The 26,695-nt window shown below is 43.6% G+C and overlaps 1 protein-coding gene across 1 annotated transcript in view; it reads left to right on the plus strand.

The window, feature by feature from the left end:
* The first annotated feature begins 1,382 nt into the window (after positions 1 to 1,382).
* LOC125457972 (lysine-specific demethylase 3A-like) overlaps positions 1,383 to 26,695 on the plus strand; it is an 83,669-nt gene continuing 58,356 nt past the window's right edge. Inside the window, exons 1-7 of the mRNA XM_048542803.2 lie at positions 1,383 to 1,955; positions 6,100 to 6,246; positions 9,971 to 10,084; positions 15,635 to 15,740; positions 18,482 to 18,606; positions 19,702 to 19,798; positions 24,207 to 24,742. Of these exons, the coding sequence (XP_048398760.2) occupies positions 1,749 to 1,955; positions 6,100 to 6,246; positions 9,971 to 10,084; positions 15,635 to 15,740; positions 18,482 to 18,606; positions 19,702 to 19,798; positions 24,207 to 24,742 (1,332 nt within the window). The 5' untranslated portion in view covers positions 1,383 to 1,748. The remainder of the gene's footprint in view (positions 1,956 to 6,099; positions 6,247 to 9,970; positions 10,085 to 15,634; positions 15,741 to 18,481; positions 18,607 to 19,701; positions 19,799 to 24,206; positions 24,743 to 26,695) is intronic.

Below are 26,695 nucleotides of genomic sequence, written 5' to 3' on the forward strand. Positions count from 1 at the left end.
CTGGTCGCCCAATCATAGGAAAGATGTGGAGGCTTTGGAGAGGGTGCAAAGGAGGTTTACCAGGATGCTGCCTGGACTGGAGGGCTTGTCTTACGAGGAGAGGTTGATTGAGCTCAGATTTTTCTCTCTGGAGAGAAGGAGGAAGAGAGGTGACCTGATCCTGTGCCCCACTGTTGGAGCTGCAATCAACCAGGGAAGTGGGGAATATTCCATCACACTGCTGCCTTGTAGATGTTGGACATCTTCGGGATGAACTTCCGACCTCTGACCACATTATTTCTAGCCGCTGAATTTATATGGCCAGTCCAGTTAATTTTATGGTCAGTCATCAGTCCAAAATGTTGCTGGTGGGGTTTAAGGTAGGTAATGCCACTGAACATTAAGGGGAGAGCCTCCTCCCATTCAAGGCAGCTAATAGTACGCTTGTGTAATGTCTGTCACAAGTGGAGTTGCTGAAGTTATGCAGGTTTCATCTTGGAATTGTCCTCCTTCTTGATGAACTGCTGGGCCAGGTTGAAGAGCCCCTCTAACATTGACACTGCCACACAGTCCTTTGGTACGAGTTGAGATCACTCCAACGCTGTCAGTTGATAAACACTGAGTGAGTTCATCATTATCGCAGAATCCCTACAATGTGGAAACAGGCCCTTCGGCCCAACAAAGAGGCTCTTCACCTCATCATGCGTGCGCTGGTCATCAAGCACTCCATGTTTAACCATAGTCAAGTGTGCTCGGCACTTCAATGAATCATCCGAATACAAATTAATTCTTATGATGGTTCACGTCTCAACCACCCTTTCGGGTAGAGTTCCAGACACTCATAACCCTCTGCGTAAAAACAGGAGAAAAAGTGTCTTGCTGGACTTTCGAGCTCGAGTCCTGCCGAGAGACATGAACCCGGAATATTGTGACTCGGAGGATGAGTGACAACACTCAGCGGTAAGTCTCATAGCAAGAAACGAAACACGTTATAAAGACTGTCACTTTGCATTTCAATATCCCATTGCTCTCAAAAGCATAAGTGTTTGCAATGACATTTTTGTTACGAGGAATGGCAACTTACTGACCACTCTTTTTAACTCTGCACAGACGCTACCTAACCGGAGGCGTAGTTTTAACACTTTCTGCTTCTATTTCCGATTTTACCAACCGCAGCACATTGCTTTTTTTCCTGTTTTGTGCGACTGTGATGTTCAGGAGGCAAAGAGAGTATCTGTGCATCCGCTGCACTATGCTCTGTAAGCTGCAGAGGGAGGTAGATACTCTCAAGTTTTCACTGCCTCCCACCCCCACAGTAGCCAAATACCCCCGCCCCCCAAAAAAAGGTTGCCTACGCACGAAACGGCACGTAGAGTGTGAACCTGCTCACTCCCCACCAAAACAATGTCTCCCGCCGTCAGTACGCACAGGCCGCAAGCGCGACACAATAGCTCATGTTTTCTTTTCCTTTTGCAGCAGCAGCCGGCGGTGGCGAGCAAGCCCGGTGGCTCCGCTTTCCTGGGTCGGGGTCGTTAGAATGGGGAATCTGTTCCCGATCCGCGAGCTATTTCGCTCCGAGTGATTGACATGTGCCCGGGGTAGGGCAGGCGGGGTAGACGGGAGTGGAGGAGCTCGAGGTCTCGTCCCGCCCTCATTGTATCCAATGAGCGGCGTTACATTGTTAGATTGTGTACGCGCGGCGGGGCACAGACGTGTGGATGTAGCGGGTGGCGGCGCGTGGAGCCCGGGGTCCGGGCCAACGTTCTAAAATGGAAAGCTGCGACATGCCTCCGCTCGAGATGCAGCATCAGAAACAGCAAGAGGCTGCACCATCGGAGCTCGTGGGAAAGCGCTTTCTTTGCATCCTAAGCGGCTGCAGCCAGGAGCTCCAACTCGGGCCAGTGTCTGAATGGGACTGGAAGGCGGGCATCATCAGAGCCGTCTCCCACAAAGATGCTTCGCACCCAAATTTCTTGGTAAGTGCAAAATCTGGCGCTCCACACTTGCGCCCGGGAGGTGGGACTCGGCAGGGGTTGAAATCGTCAAACGTTTTATTTCCAGTGAGAGAATTGTCCGCTGGGGAAACTACATGTGTTTTTTTTTCCGGAAAGAAAAGTTTTAACAATGATCAACTCGATCCACGTTTGGGGAAAAATAGGGAGAGTGGCATAGGTTAAGAAGCACGGTTGGTGAATTCGAGCTGATTTGGTGAAATGCCGTATTTGAATCAATCGGTTGTGACTTTCTTTTTGGAGAAATGGCCGATATTTGTTGCATAATGTAACTTATTCCCTTACCCCGCTGGTATCCTTTGCTGTGTTTTGCGCTTCCCGTTATAAATTTAGTCTGCGGTTTACCGGCTTGCTTGGGTTCTCGTTAGTTTATTTGATGTCGTATAAACGTTTCACTGATATGGGCATGAAACGGGAGAGTAAACTAGATAGTAGCTCGGTTATTGTTCAGGGAATGTACCTGATCTCAGTAACTAATGTAGTCTCAAACCAACAGCAGAGGGAACCAACTCTTGACCCGAGAGTATTAGTGCCGAGCATTTTATATTGATTTTTAGGGTGTTAACTAGAGCAAAGCAGCTGGAAACTAGTAACTTAAGTTAAATCAGTGCTGTTATGAGAATGATCCTTCTACGTTTTGTAACAAAAAGCCAAAGGAAGAAAACATGCTGAGGAGAACTTTTTCTGAAAAAAAATTAAAAGGATAACTGAACAGTTTTTGAGAGAAAACGTTGCATGGGAGTAAATGCGCAGGGGACAGCTGCATTAATGTGAAAAAGAGAAAAGTAGCATGAAATAAAAACAAATTCTGATTCCTTTCGAAGGCAAGGACTGTTGAGTGACGGATAGTTTAATTTTCTCTGTGGTCTTGGTAGTTGTAAACAAGGAAGTTAATCATTCCAGCCAGTGCAGAAAGGAATAGCAATTTCCCCCTACTCACCTCCAAAAAATTAAAAGGCAAACGTAACTGATCATGGTAACTGTATTGATGGGATGGGGAAAGATAATGGAGTGAATGACATAGGAGAAATTATCACGAGCATCCGGAAACAACAAAGGCGATGCGGCACTGATCAGTAGTAAACCAGAGGACTGGTAAAGTTCAGAAAGTCAACAAGAACTGGCCAGAAATAGAATGAGGAAAAACGTTAAGTTGAGGGTAAATTTGCAAGTAATATCAAGATGGATGGAAAGGGCTTCTTTAAATATGTAAAAGGGAATTTTATGTATCAAAGCCAATGTGAATTTAGAGAATGAGGGAGGAGTTGAATAAGTAAATGCTTTGCATCAGCCTTCACAGCAGAAGATAATGTAGATAAGCTGCAGAGCTGGGCTGGGACGTGGCAAGTGGAGTTTAATGCAGACAAGTGTGAGGTGATGCTCTTTGGTAGGAGTTACCGGAATGCAAAGTACTGGGCTAATGGTAAGTTTCTTGGTAGTGTAGATGAGCAGAGAGATCTCAGTGTCCATGTACACAGATCATAGAACATAGAACGTTACAGCACAGTACAGGCCCTTCGGCCCTCGATGTTGTGCCGACCTGTCATACCGATCTCAAGCCCGTCGAACCTACACTATTCCGTGTACGTCCATATGCTTATCCAATGACGACTTAAATGTACCTAAAGTTGGCGAATCTACTACTGTTGCAGGCAAAGCGTTCCATTCCCTTATTACTCTCTGAGTAAAGAAACTACCTCTGACATCTGTCCTATATCTTTCACCCCTCAATTTAAAGCTATGCCCCCTCGTCCTCACCGTCACCATCCTAGGAAAAAGGCTCTCCCTATCCACCCTATCTAACCCTCTGATTATTTTATATTTTTCAATTAAGTCACCTCACAACCTTCTCTCTAATGAAAACATTATCCTTGAGATCCTTGAAAGTTGCCACCCAGGTTGACAGGGCTGTTAAGAAGGCATACAGTGTTTTAGCTTTTATTAATAGAGGGATCGAGTTCTGGAATCAAGAGGTTATGCTGCAGCCGTACAAAACTCTGGTGCGGCTGCACTTGGAGTATTGCGTACACTTCTGGTCGCCGCATTATAAGAAGGATGTGGAAGCTTTGGAAAGGGTGCAGGGGACATTTACTAGGATGTTGCCAGGTATGGTGGGAAGGTCTTATGAGGAAAGCCTGAGGGACTTGAGGTTGTTTTCTTTAGAGAGAAGAAGGTTAAGAGGTGACTTAATAGAGACATATAAAATAATCAGAGGGTTAGATAGGGAGAGCCTTTTTCCTAGGATGGCGAGCATGAGGGGGCAAAGCTTTAAATTGAGGGGTGAAAGATATAGGACAGATGTCAGAGGTAGTTTCTTTACTCAGAGTAGTAAGGGAATGGAACGCTTTGCCTGCAACGGTAGAGATTCGCCAACTTTAGGTACATTTAAGTCGTCATTGGACACGCATATGGGTGTACATGGAATAGTGTAGGTTAGATGGGCTTCAGATTGGTATAACAGGTCGGCACAACATCGAAGAGCCTGTATTGTGCAGTTCTATGTTCTAAGACATTAATAGCATTCCAAATTTACTAAATAATTAAGGGTAAATGAGGAGAGGAAATAAAAACAATAACTATCACTGTAAAAATGTACTAGGGAAGCAAATGAGGCTAAAGATCGATGAAGGCTCCTTGATCTGAGGGGATGCCATCCTAAGGCATTAATGGCTGTACTCGCAAAGATAATGGGTGCTCTAGCTATAAGACTGGAAATGTAACACCTATCTATAATAAAGGAAGCAGCTAACTGTGGGCAGGATTGCACCCACTGTAAATAGTGGACTGCCACAGGGGTCAGTGTTTTGCCCATAGTTATTTATGATACGTATTAATGACCTGGATGAGGAAAACAGCTATGATAGCCAAATTTCTGGGTGACATCACAAAAAGTGAGGTGGGGCGGCAAGTGGTGAAGATGACACTGCAAAGGGATATAGAAAGGTTAAGTGAGCGAGCGGAATCTTGACAGGTGGAAAATAAGGAACTGTGCACTTTGTTTGGCGTAATACAGGAGTTGAAAACTTTGTTACAGAGAAGCTCTTCAGAAAGCTACAGAATGAGGGACTTGGGAATTCTCATGCATGAATCCCAAAAATCCAGCATCCTGGTTCAGGGGATAATAGGAAAGGCCAGTGGAATTTTAACTTATTTGGGAATGAAATGTAGAAGTATGGAGGTTTTGTTTAAGCTATAAAAAACAGTCAACCCACAGCTGGAGTACTGAACTATTTTGGATACCTTTTCCTCAGCAAAGATACAATGACATTAAATGCAGTCCAGGGAAAGATCACTCGGCCGTTTCCACGTATGGAAGGACTGAACTGGGAGGAGAGGTTGACTGCTTTGTGCCTGTGCTATTTCATTTTAAAAGAATGAGAGGTGACAATGGAACATACAAAATTCTTGAGGAGAGCAAATCACTGCAGATTCTGCAATCTGAACTGAAAACAAAAAATGCAAAGGTCATCGAATCGTAGAATCCCTACAGTGTGGAAACAGGCCCTTCGGCTCCGACAAGTCCACACCCAACCTCAGAGCATCCCACCCAGACCCATCCCCCTGTAAACCACCCTGAACACTATGGGCAATTTAGCATGGCCAATCCAACCAGCCTACACATCTTTGAACCATGGGAGGAAACCCACGCAGACACGGAGAATTCTAAAGATTCAGCACCCTCAAAGTGAATACCCCTTTCCTGAGACTCTCTCTCCTCCAGGGAATACAAGTGATTGACATCTAACTATTTTGTAAGTGTCAGTGAGATCACATCTCATTCTTCTGCAACTTAGAAGTGCCAGTTCCACCGTCCCCAGTATTTGCTCCTAGGACAGCCTCAGCATCACGTGGACTCTGCACTCGGTCTGTAATTGTGATGAGATTGAGCCAACACAGCATAGCAGATGCTTGGCTATTAATGTGTACGTTATATTTTGCTTTGTTTCTCTCATCACACTTATTGGAAGTGAGAATTTTCAGGTAACCGGTAAGGCTTCTAAGCTGTAGCACCGAATCGGTTCTACTAACAAATCAGTCCAGATGCTTTGGATAAAGGAGAGACATTTGGTTATCTTCATTTATTCTTCTGTCTCCTACCCCACTGCAGGTCTTTCTAGAATTCGACGAAAGCTGGTGTCGGTGGATGAAACTCCATGATGAGGAGCTCAGGGTCTTCCTGATTGAATACCAGTTAGTTCTGGCTGAAAGGAAATCTCCAAGAGGAACTGCAGATGATGTGCAGTGGCCTGGACTGGTGTGGAGTTTTTTTATGCTTTGAATTATTCTTGTTATTAATCTTTTTAATATTGTTCGTTTGGACAAACATTCTTGGGCCAGACAAGAGCTGACATTCAACAAACCCCAGGTGTAGATGCTATAGGAAGGATAGAAAGGGGGGACAAGAGAGAAGGGTGAGTGGTGTTTTTGATTAGGGATATCGTTATGGCTGCACTTGGGGAGGATACTCCTGGGAATACATCCAGGGAAGTTATTTGGCTGGAACTGAGAAATTAAAAAGGGGATGATTACTTTGTTGGGATTGTAATATCGACCCCCCATAGTCAGCGGGAAATTGAGAAGTAAATTTGTAAGAATAAGGTGGTTATGGTAGGAGATTTTAACTTTCCAAACATAGACCAGGACTGCCATTGCATTGAGGGCTTGGATGGAAAGGAATGCGTTGTGTGTTTTAAGAAAATTTTCTGATTCAGTATGTGGATGGACCTATTAGAAAAGTTTCAAAACTTGACCTACTCTTGGGAAATAAGGCAGGACAGGTGTCAGTGGGGTGGGGGGTGGGGGGGGGGGCACTTCTGGGCCAGTGACCATAATTCTATTAGTTTTAAAATAGTGATGGAAAAGGATAGACCGGATCAACGCTGACTCCTGTGGAACTCTACAAGTCTCTACAAGCATTCTGTGCAAAACCCATTTATCCCTACTCTGCTTCCTACAAGTCAGCCAACCCTGTATCCAAGCCAGCACCTGCCCTTCATGCCATGGTCTCTTATCTTATATAGGTGCCTTATGTGGCACCTTGTCAAAGGCCTGGAAATCAAATAGATCACGTCCACTGGCTCTCCTTTGTCTACCTTACCTGCTACCTCCGCAAGGAATTCTAACAGATTTGTCAGGTGTAACCTCCCTTTGAAGAAGCCATGCTGGTTCAGTCCCATTTTACCATGCACTTTGATTATTCTGCAATCTCATCCTTTATAATGAACCCTAAAATCTTACTAATGACTGGGGTCAGGCAAACTAGCCTACAGTTTCCTCTCTTCTGCCTCTCTCTTAAATAGGCGTGTTGTATTAGTGGTGTAAAATTGTTAACTTAAATCGAACAGAAGTAGGCCATTCAGTCCATCGAGGATCCTCTGCTATTTAATACAACCACCTTGTTCAGTCATTTCAATGCCTTTTTCTGTGTCTGTCTCACAACTCGCTGTGTCACTGACAACGAAACATTGATTTGATTTGATTTATTGTAATCAGAGGTGCCTAAATACAGTGAAAAGTTTGTTTTGCGAACAGTCCAGGCAGATCATAGGGTGCTTAGAGAGAAGGAGACATACAAAGTTATAACTGCACAGGTGGTGTGCAAAACAAGATCGACATTAGCAAGATTGTAGCACCTTCAGACCTGTAAGTAGATTTAAAAGAGCATTATTAGTAATTTTAACAGACTTAGAATTTAGGTTTAAAAGTGTGGAACGGTTATAAGAAACGTTAGAATAGAATCTGCTGTAGAGAGCTTGCAAAGAGTTGCCTGGAGTCAGTGCCACCTTTGAAGACAAGGAAAAAAAAACTTTATTTTAAACATACTGTGAGTCTTAGTTTCCAGAGCCCTCTATGATGGAGAATTCCAAAGATTCACCAGCTTTCCTGCTCCTGTGATGCTGCTTGGCCTGCTGTGTCCATCCAGCTCTACACCTTGTTATCTCAGGTCCCCAATGCTGATTCTTTCAGTATCTTAGTAGTCACGGCCTATTCTAGGTTCTGTCTGTTTCCCAGTCATTAATCCATGTCAGTGCATTATCTCCTGTAGTAAGTGCTTTAATTTTGTTAATAATAATCTCAAAAATACTTCAAGTTTTTGAAACTTTTTTGTATTAGCAAACTGAAGCTGACTCTGCCTGGTCAGATCGTTTCTATTGCAAGTGTCCATTCATATTTTGGCATTTTCCCTCCTTCTGATGTATGACTGACATCTGTATTTCCCAGTTTAGCTTTTCTCTTCTTGCTTCTTTTTTAACTGGTTATTTACACTTGCAAGTTTCCAATCAACAGGCATAATGCCAGAATCTGTAGAATTTTGGAGATTGGTTACCAATGCGTAGACTATCTCTACAGCCATATCATTCAGCACTCTGTGGTGTGGTCTATCTAGTTTGGAGACTTGTATCAGAGGTAATAGGAACTGCAGATGCTGGAGAATCTGAGATAACAAGGTGTAGAGCTGAACGACCACAGCAGGCCAAGCAGCATCAGAGGAGCGGGAAGGCTGACGTTTCGGGCCTAGATTTCTAATGAAGGGTCTAGGCTTGAAACGTTAACCTTCCTGCTCCTCTGCTGCTTGGCTTGCTGTGTTCATCCACCTGTACACCTTGTTATCTTGGTTTGGAGACTTCAGCCCCGTTAATTTCTCCTGTACAACCTCCTTACTAATCCTAATTGCCTTCAACTCCTTGTTCTCCTAGTCACTCGGAATATCTAATTCTGGGACGTTCTTGTATTTTCCTCACTGAAAACAGATACAATGATATATTAGCATCTCTGCCCTTTGTGTATTTCCCATTGTAAATTCTCCTGACTCGCCCTGTAATGGACCCACATTAGAGTTAGCGAAAGGTTTTACACTCCTTTAGAAACTTTTACAGTTCATTTTTGTGTTTTTTGTTAAATTGCACTCTATTCTTCTTCCTTTCCTTCAGTTTTGTCACCATCATTTTGTAATATTCTTAAAAACTTCACAATCTTAAGATTTATTTCTAACCACTTTATAAATCTTTTCTTTAATCTTACACAATTCTGAACGCACTTTGTTAGCCACATTGACGAGCCTTTGAATTTTTGCGTCTTGAAGGAATGTAAATTTGCTGTAAATCATGTACTAGTTATTCAAAATCTCTCCATTGCCCATGTACAGTTATAGCTTTTAATGTATCTTCCCAGTGCAGCTAAGCCAATTTATCCTCTGCTTTCAACGTTTTCCTTACTCAAATTTAGTCCCTTGAACATAAGATTTAGGAGTAGAAGTAGGTAATTCAGTCCATTGAGTCTGCCGTTCAGTGGGATATAAGGGCCGATCTGATAATTCTTGTATCCACTTTCCTGCCCTACCCCCAATACCCATGATTCCTTGCTTCAGAATGAATCACCTCTTTTTAAAATACACCGTAAACTTCTGTCATATTGTGATCATTTATCCTGAAAGGTTCTTTTATGATAATGTTACCTTTACATTATACTAGATCCAAAACAGTGCGTCCTCTGGTTGACTCTTCAGCCATGCTCTAGGAAACAGTCTTTAACACAATTGGGCCCTCATCCTCCAAAGCTTTATGGTCTACTGGTTTACCCAGTCAGTATACACATTGAAGTCACCCATGAAAACTATGTTGCACATGCTACAAGTTTCTCTCATCTGATTCTTTTTTTTCTCTCTGTAGAGCACGCTGCCACCACTATTTTGTGGCAGCATGAGATTGTCATAGCATTCAAAAGCCTGTATTCCAGTTTCTCTTCCCTAGTGAGAAATGGAGCTCTTTGTCTCGGATCCAAATTAGTGTAGCAACCATTCCTGCCTGTATCTTAAGTGCATTTACATGTTGCATGTATCCATCTGAAAATAGGGTATGCCTAGACAGAAATTACTGGAAAAGCTTCGCAGGTCTGGTTGTGTCTGTAATGAGAAGTCAGAGTTAACGTTTCAGGTCCAGTGACCCTTCCTGAAAATAACAATATGTTTTGTGTTTCAGACATTTAAATGCTTGATGGACAAAGTTGGTCTTGGATCAATGATTCCTGTGGAATTTCTTGCAGACAAGTACCGAATGTTTCTGCAAAACAAGGTCTCTCCTCAGCCACTAAAGGTAATGGATTTCAGATTAATTTTGGAAGAAGGCGGACTGTTGGCCTGTTTGAGTAAATTATCTACTTTGCAATTTGCTGGCAGAAATTATTTTAAATGCCTTGACTGAAGGATTCTAAGTGTAATATTGTAGCACTTTGTAGTTCCTGCATGGACATGTACCTGGTCTGGAGTTCCTTTCCATGACTTTCTGCTGTTTCCTGCCATGCCTAAGTTGATGGTGTTGTAGTGTTCTTCATTTAGATGGCTGGAGATTAAAACTCCAACTGTGTGCGCCCAGTAATGTGTCAAAAGTCCAATTTCGAGGAACTGCAATGATTGTAGCAATGCCGCTCCTACTGTTTTTGTCACTTGAGACGTGACAGTGTGCAGGGTGGCTGTTCCCATTTCATCTAATTGCAGCGTTTTGGCTTCCGTTCAACATCCCAAACACACCTTCCAGGTGAAGCAGCACATTACCTGCACTTCACAAATCTTATCTACTGCATTCTCCCTTACAGTGTGGTCTCCTCTACACTGGGGAAGAGAAGTGTAGACTGGCTGACTGCTTCGCAGAACATCTACTTTGTGCTCACAGAAAGAACCCTGAACTTTCAGAGATAATGGGAACTGCAGATGCTGGAGAATTCCAAGATAAGAAAATGTGAGGCTGGATGAACACAGCAGGCCAAGCAGCATCTCGGGAGCACAAAAGCTGACGTTTCGGGCCTAGACCCTTCATCAGAGAGGGGGATGGGGAGAGGGAACTGGAATAAATAGGGAGAGAGGGGGAGGCGGACCGAAGATGGAGAGTAAAGAAGATAGGTGGAGAGAGTATAGGTGGGGAGGTAGGGAGGGGATAGGTCAGTCCAGGGAAGACGGACAGGTCGAGGAGGTGGGATGAGGTTAGTAGGTAGATGGGGGTGCGACTTGGGGTGGGAGGAAGGGATGGGTGAGAGGAAGAACCGGTTAGGGAGGCAGAGACAAGTTGGACTGGTTTTGGGATGCAGTGGGTGGCGGGGAAGAGCTGGGCTGGTTATGTGGTGCAGTGTGGGGAGGGGACGAACTGGGCTGGTTTAGGGATGCAGTAGGGGAAGGGGAGATTTTGAAACTGGTGAAGTCCACATTGATACCATATGGCTGCAGGCTGTAGGTTACGTGGAACAGTCCCTCTTCCGCACCTACACAGGCCCCAAACCCCACCTCTTCCTCCAGTACATTGATGACTCTATCAGCGCCGCCTCTTGCTCCCCAGAGGAGCTCGAACAGTTCATCCACTTCACCAACACCTTCCACCCCAACCTTCAGTTCACCTGGGCCATCTCCAGCACATCCCTCACTTTCCTGGACCTCTCAGTCTCCATCTCAGGCAACCAGCTTGTAACTGATGTCCATTTCAAGCCCACCGACTCCCACAGCTACCTAGAATACACCTCCTCCCACCCACCCTCCTGCAAAAATTCCATCCCCTATTCCCAATTCCTCCGCCGCATCTGCTCCCACGTTTAGACATTCCACTCCTGCACATCCCAGATGTCCAAGTTCTTTAAGGACCGCAACTTTCCCCCCACAGTGATCGAGAACGCCCTTGACCGCGTCTCCCGTATTTCCCGCAACACATCCCTCACACCCCACCCCTGCCACAACCGCCCTAAGAGGATCCCCCTCGTTCTCACACACCACCCTACCAACCTCCGGATACAACGCATAATCCTCCGACACTTTCGCCATTTACAATCCGACCCCACCACCCAAGACATTTTTCCATCCCCACCCCTGTCTGCTTTCCGGAGATACCACTCTCTCCGTGACTCCCTTGTTCGCTCCACGCTGCCCTCCAACCCCACCACACCCGGCACCTTCCCCTGCAACCGCAGGAAATGCTACACTTGCCCCCACACCTCCTCCCTCACCCCTATCCCAGGCCCCAAGATGACATTCCACATTAAGCAGAGGTTCACCTGCACATCTGCCAATGTGGTATACTGCATCCACTGTACCCGGTGTGGCTTCCTCTACATTGGGGAAACCAAGCGGAGGCTTGGGGACTGCTTTGCAGAACACCTCCGCTCAGTTCGCAACAAACAACTGCACCTCCCAGTCGCAAACCATTTCCACTCCCCCTCCCATTCTCTAGATGACATGTCCATCATGGGCCTCCTGCAGTGCCACAATGATGCCACCCGAAGGTTGCAGGAACAGCAACTCATATTCCGCCTGGGAACCCTGCAGCCTAATGGTATCAATGTGGACTTCACCAGTTTCAAAATCTCCCCTTCCCCTACTGCATCCCTAAACCAGCCCAGTTCGTCCCCTCCCCCCACTGCACCACACAATCAGCCCAGCTCTTCCCTCCACCCACTGCATCCCAAAACCAGTCCAACCTGTCTCTGCCTCCCTAACCGGTTCTTCCTCTCACCCATGCCTTCCTCCCACCCCAAGCCGCACCCCCATCTACCTATTAACCTCATCCCACCTCCTTGACCTGTCCGTCTTCCCTGGACTGACCTATCCCCTCCCTACCTCCCCACCTGTACTCACTCCACCTATCTTCTTTACTCTCCATCTTCGGTCCGCCTCCCCCTCTCTCCCTATTTATTCCAGTTCCCTCTCCGATGAAGTGTCTAGGCCCGAAACGTCAGCTTTTGTGCTCCTGAGATGCTGCTTGGCCTGCTGTGTTCATCCAGCCTCACATTTTATTATCCTGAACTTTCAGTTGCCTTTCACTTTAACACACCACCCTGTTCCTTGGCCAGCAGCTCTGTGCCACGTTTGCTACAGTGCTCCAGCAAAGCTCAGCACAAGCTGGAAGAACAACACCTCATTTTCCGCTTGGGGACCCTGCAACCCTCTGGATGCAGTATGGAGTTTAATAATTTCAGGGCCTGAAATCTCCCATGTTGTAGCCTTCTACCCCACATATGAGGCCTTATTATCACACAGCCTGCCATTACACTCTACCTATTGTTAGTCACTAACAGTCCCCATTAACAACTAGGCAGATCGTTATCAACTCCTTTGTCAGTCCAGCTGTTCTTCTGACTCTTTGGGCTTTATCTCCATCTATCATTTACTCGTTAACCCCTCCCTATCTTCTACATATAAACTGACACTTAGCTAGCTACTGGAGAGATAATGGGAACAGCAGATGCTGGAGAATTCCAAGATAATAAAATGTGAGGCTGGATGAACACAGCAGGCCAAGCAGCATCCCAGGAGCACAAAAACTGATGTTTCGGGCCTCTCTGATGAAGGGTCTAGGCCCGAAACGTCAGCTTTTGTGCTCCTGAGATGCTGCTTGGCCTGCTGTGTTCATCCAGCCTCACATTTTATTTTCTTACCTAGCTGCTGTCAGTTCCGAGGAAGTGTCTCTGGACCCCAAACGTTAACTCTGATTTTTCTTCACAGAAACTGCCAGACCTGCTGAGCTTTTCTAGCAACTTCTGTTTTTGTTCCTGATTTACAGCATCTGCATATCTTTCAGTTTTTATTTGGGATTCCTGTTTGAATGTGGGTCAGATTAGTGTCCTCTGTGAGACCATGCTAGGAGGGATAGGATTGACACTGCCCATTTCAGAAGGATTTCTAAGTTTTTGAGAGAAATGAGTTAATATTGCAAAACATTTCACTGACACTTTAGATAACGTGTTTAACTGCACCTGCATAATATTTCTTGTTTCTACTTCCTGCTCTCTCCCTATGACTATTTTACCACTAAGCAAATGAGAGATCTTTCACTCTCGACTGCAGTAAATATTTTGCGCATTTCAGTCGATTGCATTGAGATAATAAAAACCATGTAGTCTTTGTTTGTTCTGCTTCTCCACCGCCTCTGTGTTTAGAGGCTGCACTGATGATGTATGGGTTACAGCCATTGCCACAAGTTGATGAATTATATAGATCATAGAATCCCTACAGTGTGGAAAGTGGCCCTTCGGCCCAACAAGTTAACACCAACCCTTGGAGCACCTGGACCCATCCCCCTATAACCCACCTAATCTACACATCACTGAACACTTTGGGGAAATTTGGCATGGCCAAACCACCTACCCTATAGAAGAATTATATAGCGTCAACTTTATTTTGTAAATGAGAACTACATTTGTCTATTATGGCTTCATTAATGCCCTCCCCTTGCCTGGTGATAGGCTGTGACCTTCCTCCTTTACCTCTTCTTCTCTTTCCACAAACACACTCCCATCCACCACCACCATCACAATGATCTCCTGTGCTAAAAAGCATTAATGCTTTTATAGAAACATAAATAGGAGCAAGAGTAGGCCATTTGGGGCGCCAGGCCCCGTCTGCCATTAAATAAGGTTATGCGGGATTACCTAACTCAGTTCCACCTTCCCGCACTATACTAATATGCAGCAGGGGTGAGGCTGCTGTGAGGTTCTGCTGAAGGTAAGCATGCAGGTGCACCAGGCAAATGGTATGTTGGCCTTCACTGTCAAAGGATTTGAATGTAGGGATGCCTTGCTGCACTTATACAGGGACTTGGTGAGACGATCCACCTGGAGTATTGGGAGAGATTCTGGTCTCCTTACCAGGAGAAGGATGTTCTTACTATAGATGTAGTACATTGGTGGTTAACCAGCCTCATTCCTGGGTAGGGAGCACAGAAATATAAAGGGTGACTAGATTGTCTAACACTATATCTACTCAAGTTCAGAAGAACGAGCAGGAATCTCAGGAATCTGATGGGATTAGACAGGGAAAACACCGGGAGATGTTCCTGATGACTAGGGAACCCAGAACCAGATGTCACAGTCTAAGGATACTGGGTAGACTATTTAGAATTGAGATGAGGTGAAATCCGTTCACCTAGAGAGTGGTGAGCCCAGAGAATTCGCTGCCACAGAAAGCAGTTGAGGTCAAAACACTTCATGTTTTCAAGAAGCAGTTAGATATTGTCCTTACAACTGACGGGATCAAAGGATTTGCGAAAAAGGCAGGAACCGGCTACCAGGGTGGCTGATCAGGCATAATCTGAATGAATGGTAAAGTAGACTCAAAGGACCTTGAATAGAGTTGCAATTGGCTAATTGTCTTCAAATCAGCACACTGTCCTCTCTACAAACGTTAATGAGTTTTTCTGTTCAGTTGGTATTCTTGGGAATTGTCCTGATGATGAGTGCAAGATGAAAAGCTTCAACAAGCTGTTAATGCTTTCTTTTTCATTAATGTTCAAATGATGTAGTTCCAATGATTATTTTAAAGTGTTTCGTATCAGGCTGTTAAACCATACTGGCTATACCTTGTATTTTTAAGATAGAAGCTATTTATTAATTCTCAACAAAGACTGATGGGGCCCAATTGTGATATCGATTACACCTTTCAGAAATCAGTCCATGACATTGTCCTTCACACAACTGAGGGATGAAAGCTGATGTTTTTGTTTTGAAAACCTGTTAAAACCATTCATTTAGTAACTGGCCACCAGTTACGGCTCTTTCACTTGTTATTGCTGTAACATTTTTGTTTTAATATTGCTCTTTATAAATCAGAATTAGCCTGTAAAGTTGGATTTTTGTATGGTCTTAAGTTACATTGTAAGTTAATTTAATAGAGGAATATGAACTCCTGGGCAAAACCACTCCGGGACGACGAGGAGATTTGTGCCGAGATTAAGATGTGGTTCATTAAGAAATGTACCCAAGAAGTGCTCCTCTATGGTAAGCATCCTTCTACTTCTCCAAAAATTCCGCAAGTTTCTTTGCTGATCATTTTGAAGACCTGTTTTGTATTTTAGTTGGTTCTACATGACGTGTTCATTGCAGCTAAGGTTTTCCTTGAAACTGAAGTGACACTTACTACCCTTGCAAATTGCAATGTCTCTGAATCATCAGAAGTCCCCACTGGAATCTGAGCAAAAATGTTCCTGGCTATAAATCAGAAATAAAAGGCATATTAGAGCTTCTGACATTGAAAGAGAGGGGTTTTTTTTGGTGGTAAGTAACCTCCAAACCTTTAATTTTGCAGTAAGACTCAATGAACCGATAGTGACGGATCTATCCCCTTCCAGTTGTCGTAGCGCAGGGTTTCTGGTCATAGGACAGGGTGTAGCAAAGTAGTAATAAAGCAGTATTCAAAATAGTATTGTTGCCCTAAAGTTAGTACTCAAAGGGTTAAACTGAAGACTGCAGTTGAAAGATTTAATTAGAATTAAGACGGTGTCTGAAATGGTGTACTGAAGTCAATAAAAGATGGTTTGATTGCTAATATCATAATTTGTTCCTGTGACATGTCTCTTCATCTGAGCTCAGTATGGGATTGTTGATGATTTAAATTGGTAGAATTTACTCTTCGGTAGGCAGGCAGTAACTGTCACTAAGTGGCTACTGCAGTAAGCCTGAAAAGGAAATGTCAGGCTTCTGTCGGGAGTAGAGTTCAATTCCCAGAGATAAAGCTGAGGGCGCTAGTGGAATTTTAAAACACTGTGTTGGACCAGAGATTTCCCCTGACTACACTCTGTCTGAATTCCATTCTTCCAGGTGAAGATGACCAAAGGCCTTACTGAAGCCCGTGTAAACCACATCAATTGCATTACCGTCATCAACGTATTTGATCACCTTTTCAAACATCTCAATTAAATTAGTCAGACAGGATCGCCCTCCAACACATCCGTGCTAGCTATCCCTGATCAATCTCTGCCTTTCTAATGTTGTACCTCAGAATTTTTTCCAATAGATGCTCTACCACTGACGTCATACTAATTAGTCCGAGATTACCTGACCTATCCCGCTGCCCTCCTTGAACAAACAAGCCACATTAGCTATTCTCCAGTCATCAGGGCACTTCACCTGTGGCTAGCAAAGTATTACGTGCCCTGGTCAGGGCCCCAGTAACCTCCTCCCTTGCCTCCCATACCAGCTTGGGATATATCTCATCAGGCCCTGAGGATGTATGTACTGTATGCCCTTTAAAATGTCTAGTACTGCCTCCTTTGTAAATCTTAACATGTTCTAGAACCTCACTATCCCAGTTGAAATCCCCAGCTACAATGTCATTGTCATTCCCCTCTGTGAGTACAACTGTACCTGTTGGCTCTGCATGCTGTGAAATAAAACGATTCCTTGATTCATATCTGGCTCTGTTTCCCCACAGAATTTGCATGTTCAGCATTTGCAGAGTTTGAAGGATCATGCATATAAAAAATGTGATTCCACACTGGATCACATTTTTACAAAATCGTGATTTCCGTTAACGTGTAAGCGAACATAACTCTGAGTGATTAAACTGCCGTTATCTGCCGAAGGTGTGATAAATACCACTGAGCTGAGAGGATGTCAAATTATGATTCTGAATGGAACACTGAAACTGATCTTTTGACTTTTTTTTATTTGTTTCCATAATTTGTTTCCCTCAGCCTTTCACTCCTTAAAATGCTAAGACCATTGACAAATCCTCAGCCTCCACGAACACTGGTAACATGGCTAGTCTGCTTTTGATCCAGGTATTGTTGTAGGTTATCTCTGCAGGATTTCCTCAGGAGTGTTCTCAGCCCAACCATCAATTTCATTGCCCAAGTCTTGCTGCGTTTGAAACTGGACAGTGTTAATGGGGTGCCTAGTAACAATAATGCCACGGAGGTGCTAGTTGATAACCAACACCAACAAGAGAGAATCCAGCCATCGCTGAATCCCCCTCTATCAATATTTGTTGATCAGAAACTGAACTGCATTAGCGATGTAAATACTATGATCCCGAGAGCAAGTAAGAGGCTAGAAGTCCTGCGGTACGTAACTCACCCACTGATTCCTTCAAGGCTGTCAGCCCTCTACAAGGGACAAGCCAGGAATGTGTTGGAATCTCCTCTTCTCCTTTTTCTTTCCTCCTTCTCCATCCTGTCCTCCTCCTTCCCCTCCATAACTTGGCACCACTCAGGACAAATCATTTTACTTTACCCTGACACAGTGGCAGTGATGAACTCCATCTGCTGCCCAGAAGGACAAGGGCAGCAGTTGCATGGAAACGTGGTCACCAGTTTCACTTCCAAGCCTCATGCCATCCTGACTTACAGCTATGTGGGTGTTACTTCATTATTGCTGCATCAAAATCTTCGATGTCCTTCTCTAACGTAATTGTGGGTGTATCTACAATGCGTGGACTGCAGTGGTTCGAGAAGGAAATTCATCACCACCTTGCCAAGCAAAGAATTCTGGGTGTGAATTGTCAAGCAATCCTGGCATAGGCAGAGATGTCCTTGACTTGTGAATGAATTTATTTTTAAACGGAAGCCTCGATTGGCTAGATTTTCAAACAAGGAGGAGACAATGATTTTGCAAAATGACGTAAACTTGACCCAATCTGTGGCTCTACAAATTGTGGTCTGAACCTCTGAATAATTGAATGCCATAGACTGAGAACTGTGAAGTGTTTGTTTATTTTCAACCTGTGTTCTTCTGCTTATCAGGTACTTGCAACTTGGCTGGCTATCAAGTTAAGGTGTATGACTTGAAATCTGCTACTCATTGGTGCCCAGCAACAGTGACTCAGCATAATATAACAACCAGATTAATGCATATCAAAAGCGAACAGGTAAAGAAAGCCTTTTGGCTGCAGTTGAAAATGTGCAGTAGTGGGCTATCACTTTTGTTGTTCTACTGAAGATTTCAAATTTTAAAAATTAAATAGCTGATAAAGGTCAGTGATTTTTCAGTAGACCAGTTTGTATGTGCTATGACGTGCCTGGGGCAGGTAGGGGCTTGAACTTGGATCTCCTGGCCCTGGGGTACAGGCAGTACCACTATGCCACAGGCTCCTGATGGTAAACCTTAGTGTCTGCTAAAGCATGCTGCTGCCTGAGTAGTAAAACATTGGCTGTTCATTATCCTCCATGCTCAGATTGAAGATGGTACTTTGATCAGATGACTTTGTTTTCTTCTTTTTGAGCTCTCTGTCTGAAAGTGGATCTGACCCACAAGCTCCGCCCCCACGTAGTACAACGAGACTCAACCTGAATCCACTCCAGTTGGAATGGGGATCGAGTCCTGTGCTGATTTGCACCATCCCACCAACTGAAGCTTTGAAGAGTCAGCGTTGCTCTGGCAACATACCACTTTACCTGCATATTGCAGCCTGGAGTATTTGGATAATGACGCTAGAAACGCCAATGTTTTTCCATCATATAAATTTCAAACTTGCGCTCTTACTGCATGCCATTGGAGTGTATTGGAGAAATTTATAAGTTGATACTTAACTTGCTTGTCTGTGTTATGAGTGCACCTTACTTCATCATCTAATCCTGGAGTTTCTGGCCTCAAGTTGAGGAATCTACCCGCTGCACAACAAGATCTCTTTTTTTTTTGCTTCAATTTTTAAAAAAAATGCAAACAGGTTTTGGGAGTAATGAGAAAGCACTGATTGTATGCTAAACTAAATGCCTGCCCATTTTTGTTGAAGCTAATCTTTCTAACAGCTTCATGACATATAATTTTATATAACCTCCCTAGGTTTAGTTTATTTTACAAATGCAGAGTGGCCCTGAGTTCCTAACTCCCAAGACAGAGCAACGTTGTGAATGCAGATGTTTTAACAATTTATTACTTTTGCAGCGTCCGGTCCATTTTGAGAATTAATTTGAGAGCTTTCTCGAGGATTTAATAATGTTAAGTTTTTTTTTAAATGTTGCAGTTTCCGGAGAAGCAAACAGTTGATCCATCTCTGATTCACATGGCTTTCCTTCATGATGAAGATATTGAAGCACTGGCCAATGATGACGGTGATATTGGTGTGTGTTAGATCTGGCTCATTTTTCCAGTTGTTACTAGCTAGTCTCTTTTCAGTGGTCTTTATGAATTTGTTGGGGTATGGGTCCACTTTGTTAACCTACCTGCCTTGTCTGGGCTGCTGCTCAGGTTCTGAGGAGAATCTGGTGTGAGCAGTTCTAGAGTCATTTATAAGTTTCTTGCTGAAGTGATTGCTAGTTCCTTGTAAATTTCTGGCAGTGGGTAATTGTTGGCTTTCTCTCAAAAATGCCCTGTCTGAAAACACAAAAGAAACAACTGTTAAACTCATTGTCCTTGAGAGCTACCACTCCTTCTCCAATTTCCAGTTTCCCTTCGGACTTTGGACATAGTTTGTTTTATTCATTAATGGGACATGGGTATCACTGGATCACCAGTAATTACTGCCAGTGCCTAGTGACCCTGAATTGGGTGGCTTGCTTAGGCCATTTCAGAGTCAGCAACATCGCTGTGGGTCTGGAGTCCCATGTAGCCAGAACCAAGTCAGGATAGCAGGTTTCCTTTCCTGAAGGACATTAGTGAACCAGATGGGTTTTTCTGACAATCTGCAGTGGCCATCAGTAGATTCTTAATTTCAGAATTTTTTTTTAACTTTAATTCAGACTCAGCCATCTGCTTTGGTGGGATTTTAAACCTGGGTCCCCAGAACATTAGCTGAGTTTCTGGTTTAATAGTCTAGTAATAATACTACTAAGCCATTGCTTCGCCTGCTCCTAAATCTCTGTTCGTCTTTCCTGAACCACCTGCTTCTGCCCCTCCAATCTGGTTCCCACTGCTTCCCCTCTTCCTCCTTCTCCCACCTTTCTTCCCCCTCAGCAGCGTGTTTCATTTCTGATCTGCCTGCCACACCCTGACAGTGTCATCCAAAGTCAAGTGTAAATTTTCACGTCTGGAGCTGGGTGTCATCGGTGTACCTTGCCGTCACTTCACTTAACTCCACCCCTATTGCTAAATTATCAGACTGCTATCCACCTAAAGTAATGGATGAGCAGACATTCTCTCCAACTAAACATTGGGAAAATGCAGCCCGTCATTTTATCTCTACTCTGACTTCTTTGCTCCATAGCTACCGGTTAGCTAGCAGTGCTCTAGTCAATTATTACGAAGGCAACTGCATTATTGTCTCTCACTTCTAGAGGGATGGAGTTTAAAAACAGAGGTTATGCTGCAGCGTGCTGCTGAGGTCACATCTGGAGCACTGTGTACAGCTTTGGTCTCCTCACTTGAGAAAGGATATACTGGCACTGGAGGGTGTGCAGACAGGGTTCACTAGATTGGTTCCGGAGTTGAGAGTGTTGGCTTATGAGGAGAGATTGAGTGGACACATTGGAACATAGAAGAATTGGGTTGGTGGGGGCTGTAATCTATTAAAAACATATAAAATAATGAAGGGAGCAGATAAGACAGAAACAGGGAGGTTGTTTCCACTGGCGGGTGAAACTAGAACTAAGGGGCACAGTATCAAGATAAGGAGGAGTAGATACAGGACTGAATTGAGGAGGAATGTCTTCACCCAAAGGGTTGCGAATCTGTGGAATTCCCTGGCCAGTGAAGTAGTTTAGGCTATCTCGTTGAATGTTTTTAAGGCAAAGGCAGATTTTTGAACATTGCAGGAATTAAGGGTTATGGTGAGCAGGCGGGTAAGTGGGGCTGAGTCCATGAAAAGATCAGCCATGATCTTGCTGATTCGCGGGAGCAGGCTCGAGGGGCCAGATGGCCTACTCCTGCTGCTATTTCTTATGTAATTGCACTCATCTCCCTTGTAACTGTTTTATATTAAACCAGGTGGTTCATAATCTCAGTGTGCTATTTGGCCTCACTGAGCTCGGAGCCACTCTCACATTGTTGCTTAAATCAACCTATTTCTGGCTCCATAACCACACCTTGCCTCAGCCCATCTGCTGAAACTCCTTCATGTCTTTGTTACCTCTCTAAATCTGACTGTTGTAGTGCTCTCCTGGTTAGTTGGTCACACGCTACCCTCTTTGACCTAGGACTGTTACTTGTAGCTTAGCTGACATCTTTTTGTCTACATTTCCTGTGCTTGCTGACCTACATACCTATACAAAGAACCAGTACTTGGATTTTAAAATTCTCATTCTTGTTTTCAAACTCTCCTGTGGCTTTGCCCCTCCCTAACTATAATATCCCCCAGCCCCGTAACCCTTTGAAATTTCCCCATGCCTGTAATTTGGGACTCTGGTATACTCCCAATTTCAGTCACTGCAGAATTGCTACCCTCACTGTTAGCTGCCTGGAATCTAGTCTCTAGACTACCTTCCCTACATCTCGCTGGCCCTCTTGTAGTCATACAGCATTGAAACAGACCATTCAGTCCAACCGGTCCATGCTGAACATAATCCCAAATTAAACTCGCCCCGCCTGCTCCTGGCCCCTTTCTTATTCATGTACTTATCCAAATGTCTTTTAAATATACAAATTGTGCCCACATCCTCCACTTCCTGAGGAGATTCATTCCACACACAAACCACCCTCTTGATCTTAAAATGAAATTGCCCCCGTGTCTTTTTTAACTCTCTCTTTCTCCTCACTTTAAAAATGTGCCCCCTAGCCCTGAGATCCCCCATCCTAAGGAAAAGACAATTACAAAACTAAGGTGCTGTATAAGTTAATATTGGTATTATTTACCCAGTGAAAGAACTTTAATGATATGCTGATATCTATCACACTTTGGCTTATTAATTGTGTATGTGCCTGGGTTTTCAGCTTAAGGATACAACAAATGGCTAAATGTGCCCACTGCCTACATGATCCTCCAGTGATGTGTGGTCATTGCCTTGGTTAGTTGTGGGCAGTGAGTAGCACATACTTCAAGATTATCTTCAATTAGGAAGCAAATGAAAGTTCACTAGTGGGAGAGGGGAGAAGGGCAACAGTGTTTTAGAATTTTGTTTTTATGGAGTCAGATGGAATATTGAAGCTGTCTGTTATCCTCCCCTTCATAGTTATGGAGAAAAGGCCAATCGGCTCATTAAGTCTACTTACATGTCATACTGCTGCTTGTATACCTAGAAGTTAACATTGAACCCAGGGAGGCAGAATTGAGTACAGATTTTAGGGGAAGCTGTATTAGACATTGGGGTATAATAGGAGCAGGGTGTGCATACTTACAGTCATTGTAAAGTGTTCAATTCTGCTGTTGCTCTTAACCTCCAAATTAAATCAACAACTACATCCATAATGGAACCAGCCAGTGTAATCTGAGATACTGATAATGGGAACTGCAGATGCTGGCGAATCCAAGATAACAAAGTGTGGAGCTGGATGAACACAGCTTTGTGACGTTAAATAAAATCTGGTCTTGATTCCTAATTGTCACTAGCAGATACTACATTATTCCCACAAAAACACAAGTTGCTGGAAAAGCTTTTCAGGTCTGGCACTGCAGTATTGCATTATACTGCAACTGGTATACTTGTACTGATTGTAATGGCATTTTCGCTGCAGAGTCTCGTTAGGGTTCGGTGTCATACGCATTGTTGCACTGATTACAGGTGTTGTCACACAAGTGATGTATTAAAACACTATTCTAAACAGTAAAGCAAGTGGCAAGATTTTAAAATAAAAAGGAAGGATTTCTTCATTGAAAAAGAAAGCAATAATATATTGGAAGAAGGCCAACTTTATTATTGCACAAGTAATAACCTCAAATTGGTTTGTCAGTGACAGGTCTGAAATGGTAGAATAATCCTGATAAATACTTACTATAATTTGCAAGAATGAGCTTACTTTTGGGTAGAATCCTTGGTAAGTCTGTTCACATCCCTTCCCCTCTGGTTGATTGGATCTTTATAGCTTAGAGCTTTTGGAAGCAGTGCCTTTTTTTAAACTCCATTTCTGACTCCATTCTAGCCTTTAAAGTGAGCGTGAGTTTTTTTTCCCTCTAAAATGAAGCATGCATTTGATCAGATCTTTCCCTCAGACTTTGAAAAGTCTGCACACTTTGCAGAAATCAAGTTGTTTGCTCATCCTTAATGGCATGTCTCCCAATTAATCAGATTATTATCATTTTGTCCATCCTTCCAACATCATCTCCATGTAGTTGACCATCTGATGTGTCATTGGAGTGAATACAGGAAGAACAGTTTCACTTTTTAATTACAATCTTTCTGCTGTATAGTTAGAAAGAGGAAGAGGGGTCAGAAAAAACAACAGTTCAGCTGTGAATGTGATGCATAAGGCAAATCCTTTTATTGGGTGGGGGAAAGCCAAGTCTATCCTTCATAGTATTGTGGCTGATTTACATAATTGACTTAAAATTTACATTTTGACTTAAAATGCAATTACTGTAATCAAAGTTTAAAAATTAAAGCTGTATGCCTGTTAGCCTACAATCGTTTCCTAATCTAGCTGCCTTTTTATTGATTTCAGATATGTTAAATGTTGATCATTCTGTAAGAACTGAGTGCATGAAACGAAAGTCAATGGAAGGCCACAATGACGGTGGGATGAAAAGGTCAAAGTGTGATACATTGGCTGAGAGCAAGAGTTGCAGGGCAGAGCAGAACACTGAAGCAACCACGCAAAGTGAAGGCCAGTGCAGTAATGAACAGTCACTACACCCTGATCCAGGAATATTAACAGGGCAGGATAATGTACAAATGCAGCAGTTCCTAGAATCTAGAACCTGTCATCTGAACAAACTGCTTATGAAGGAAGGCATGGAAAATGTGACAAGTGCAGACCCTCAAAAGCCAAAGCCTTTGTTTGGATTTGATGGCAGTTGGAGTGGTTTTAATCTCATTTTTTCAACTCGGGCAACTGATAACGGAAGAACGGTGGTAGTCGAGGATAAACTCCAACCAGGGACTGAACTTCTAACACCCCTTCGAGACTCTGCTCCATCACAGAAACCTCAACTTTCTGTGCAGTTAAATAAAGGAACAGCTACTTGCTCCTCTTCTGAAGTAAGGCTTATTTTGCTTTGTTTCACTTAAAGCTAGCTGTCTGTGAGCACTGCTGATTGTTGTAAAAACCTAACTGGTTCACTGATGTCCTTCAGGGAAGGAAATCTACCATCCTTACCTGGTCTGGCCTACAAGTGCCTCCAGATCCTTAGTATGGAGATGGGCAATAAATACTAAATGTACAGAGCCCCTGAGAGGTGAAAACAAGATTGACATGCACCAACATTTGACCTGGAAGGATATGACGGTAGGCTAGAGCTTGTTTTCCAGGGAAGAACAGGCTGAGAATTATTTTTTGAGTTTGAAAGGATAAAGATAGATGGATCACTGCTGGGGTCACAATTATTTACAAAATATTTTAATGATTTGGATTAAAGAAGTGAATGTTCTACAGGCAAATTTTATGGATGATGTAAAAATAGGTGGCGATGCAAATGATGAGGACACAAAATCAACAGGAATACAGACAGGTTATGCACGTGGGCAGAGATGTGGGATATAACATGTGAAAGTATGCTCTTCAGGAAGAATGGATGACCTGAATATTATTTAAATGGAGGAAGAATCACAGAAGGATTTGGAAATCCTCCTGCGTACGTCACAAAATGCTCGCATCCAACTTCAGGTAACAGGGAAGTTGAATTGAATGTAGGGATTGGGATATCATAATGGGGAGATTTTGCTAAGATCTAGTCTGACCGTAGCTAGAATACCGTGAAAGTTTTGGTCACCTTATCTAAGGCAAAGCCATCTTGGCTACTAGCATTGGAGGCAGTCTAGAAAAGGTTCAGTAGGCTGAACCAGAGTGTGAAGGGACTGTGTTGTGTTCTCATTGGAATTTTGAAGAATGAAAAATGATCTTATTGAAGTGGACTGGATTCTTAGGGGAAAAGAGAAAACCAAAGAATGGAGGATGCTGGAAATCCAAAACACAAACAGAAATGCTGGGAAAAGCGTTCACTCAGATTCTCTCCGCATCCCCTTGGGGGACTTGACAGATCAGATGCTGAAAGATTATTTCCCCTTGTTGGAAAGTCTAGGACCCAATAACATAATCTCAAAAGGAGTTACACAGTCAAGACCCTAATGGGAAGGAATTTCCTTAGGGTGGGAAACCCACCCTCGAGGGGCCAGGCAAGAAGGACGAGTTGAGGATGACCACGTCAGCCATGATCTCATTGAATGACATAGTAGATGGGCTGACTGGTCTGTTTCTGTTCCTTTGTCTTATAATCTAGAGAATGTGTTCTCCTCATGAGTGGAAACAAACCTAGAGGCCATAAACATAAGATTTCCATAAATAAAACCACTGGTGTATTCAAGTGCATCACATTTACAGTAAAACTTGCCAAAATCATGAACTTGCTATTACAACAGTTAGTTGGGATGAATATAATAGCCGTATGTGCAGAAAAGTTGGATAAGTATGAGAATTGAGAGGGTTAAGATAGCTGAGATAGGGTTCACAACATCAGGTGCTCTGTATTTGTGTCACGCCTTTTAATGTGCTTTATGAGAGCATTATAAGGAGCATTTGACAGTGAGACCCCTACGAGAGAGAGGTTTTAAGGAGTAGAGCAAGTTGGAAAGGTTGAAGGAAGAAATCAGAGGGCTGGCGGACTAACTGCATGGCTGTGAATGTTGGAGCAGTTATAATTGATGGCTGCAATTAGACACATGCAGATATCTTTGTGAATTGTAGGATTGGAACAATTACAGAGAGGGTAGTGAGACTGAGGAGAGAATTGAAAACTAGACGAAACTTTTAAAATGAAGGTAGTGATTGACTGGGACCCGCGGGAGGTCAGAGAGTTCTGCGTGAGGGGCTGGGCAGCAGTTTTGGGTGACTAGGTTTATGGGGAGGCGGCGATACAATGTGGAAGGTAAGATGGAAGATGATGAGGAATATGAGGAAGTTCATGTGTAATATCAATGTCAGCAGAGTATGCTAAG

The sequence above is a fragment of the Stegostoma tigrinum genome, chromosome 1, assembly GCF_030684315.1.
Source record: "Stegostoma tigrinum isolate sSteTig4 chromosome 1, sSteTig4.hap1, whole genome shotgun sequence".
NCBI classification, from domain to species: domain Eukaryota; kingdom Metazoa; phylum Chordata; class Chondrichthyes; order Orectolobiformes; family Stegostomatidae; genus Stegostoma; species Stegostoma tigrinum.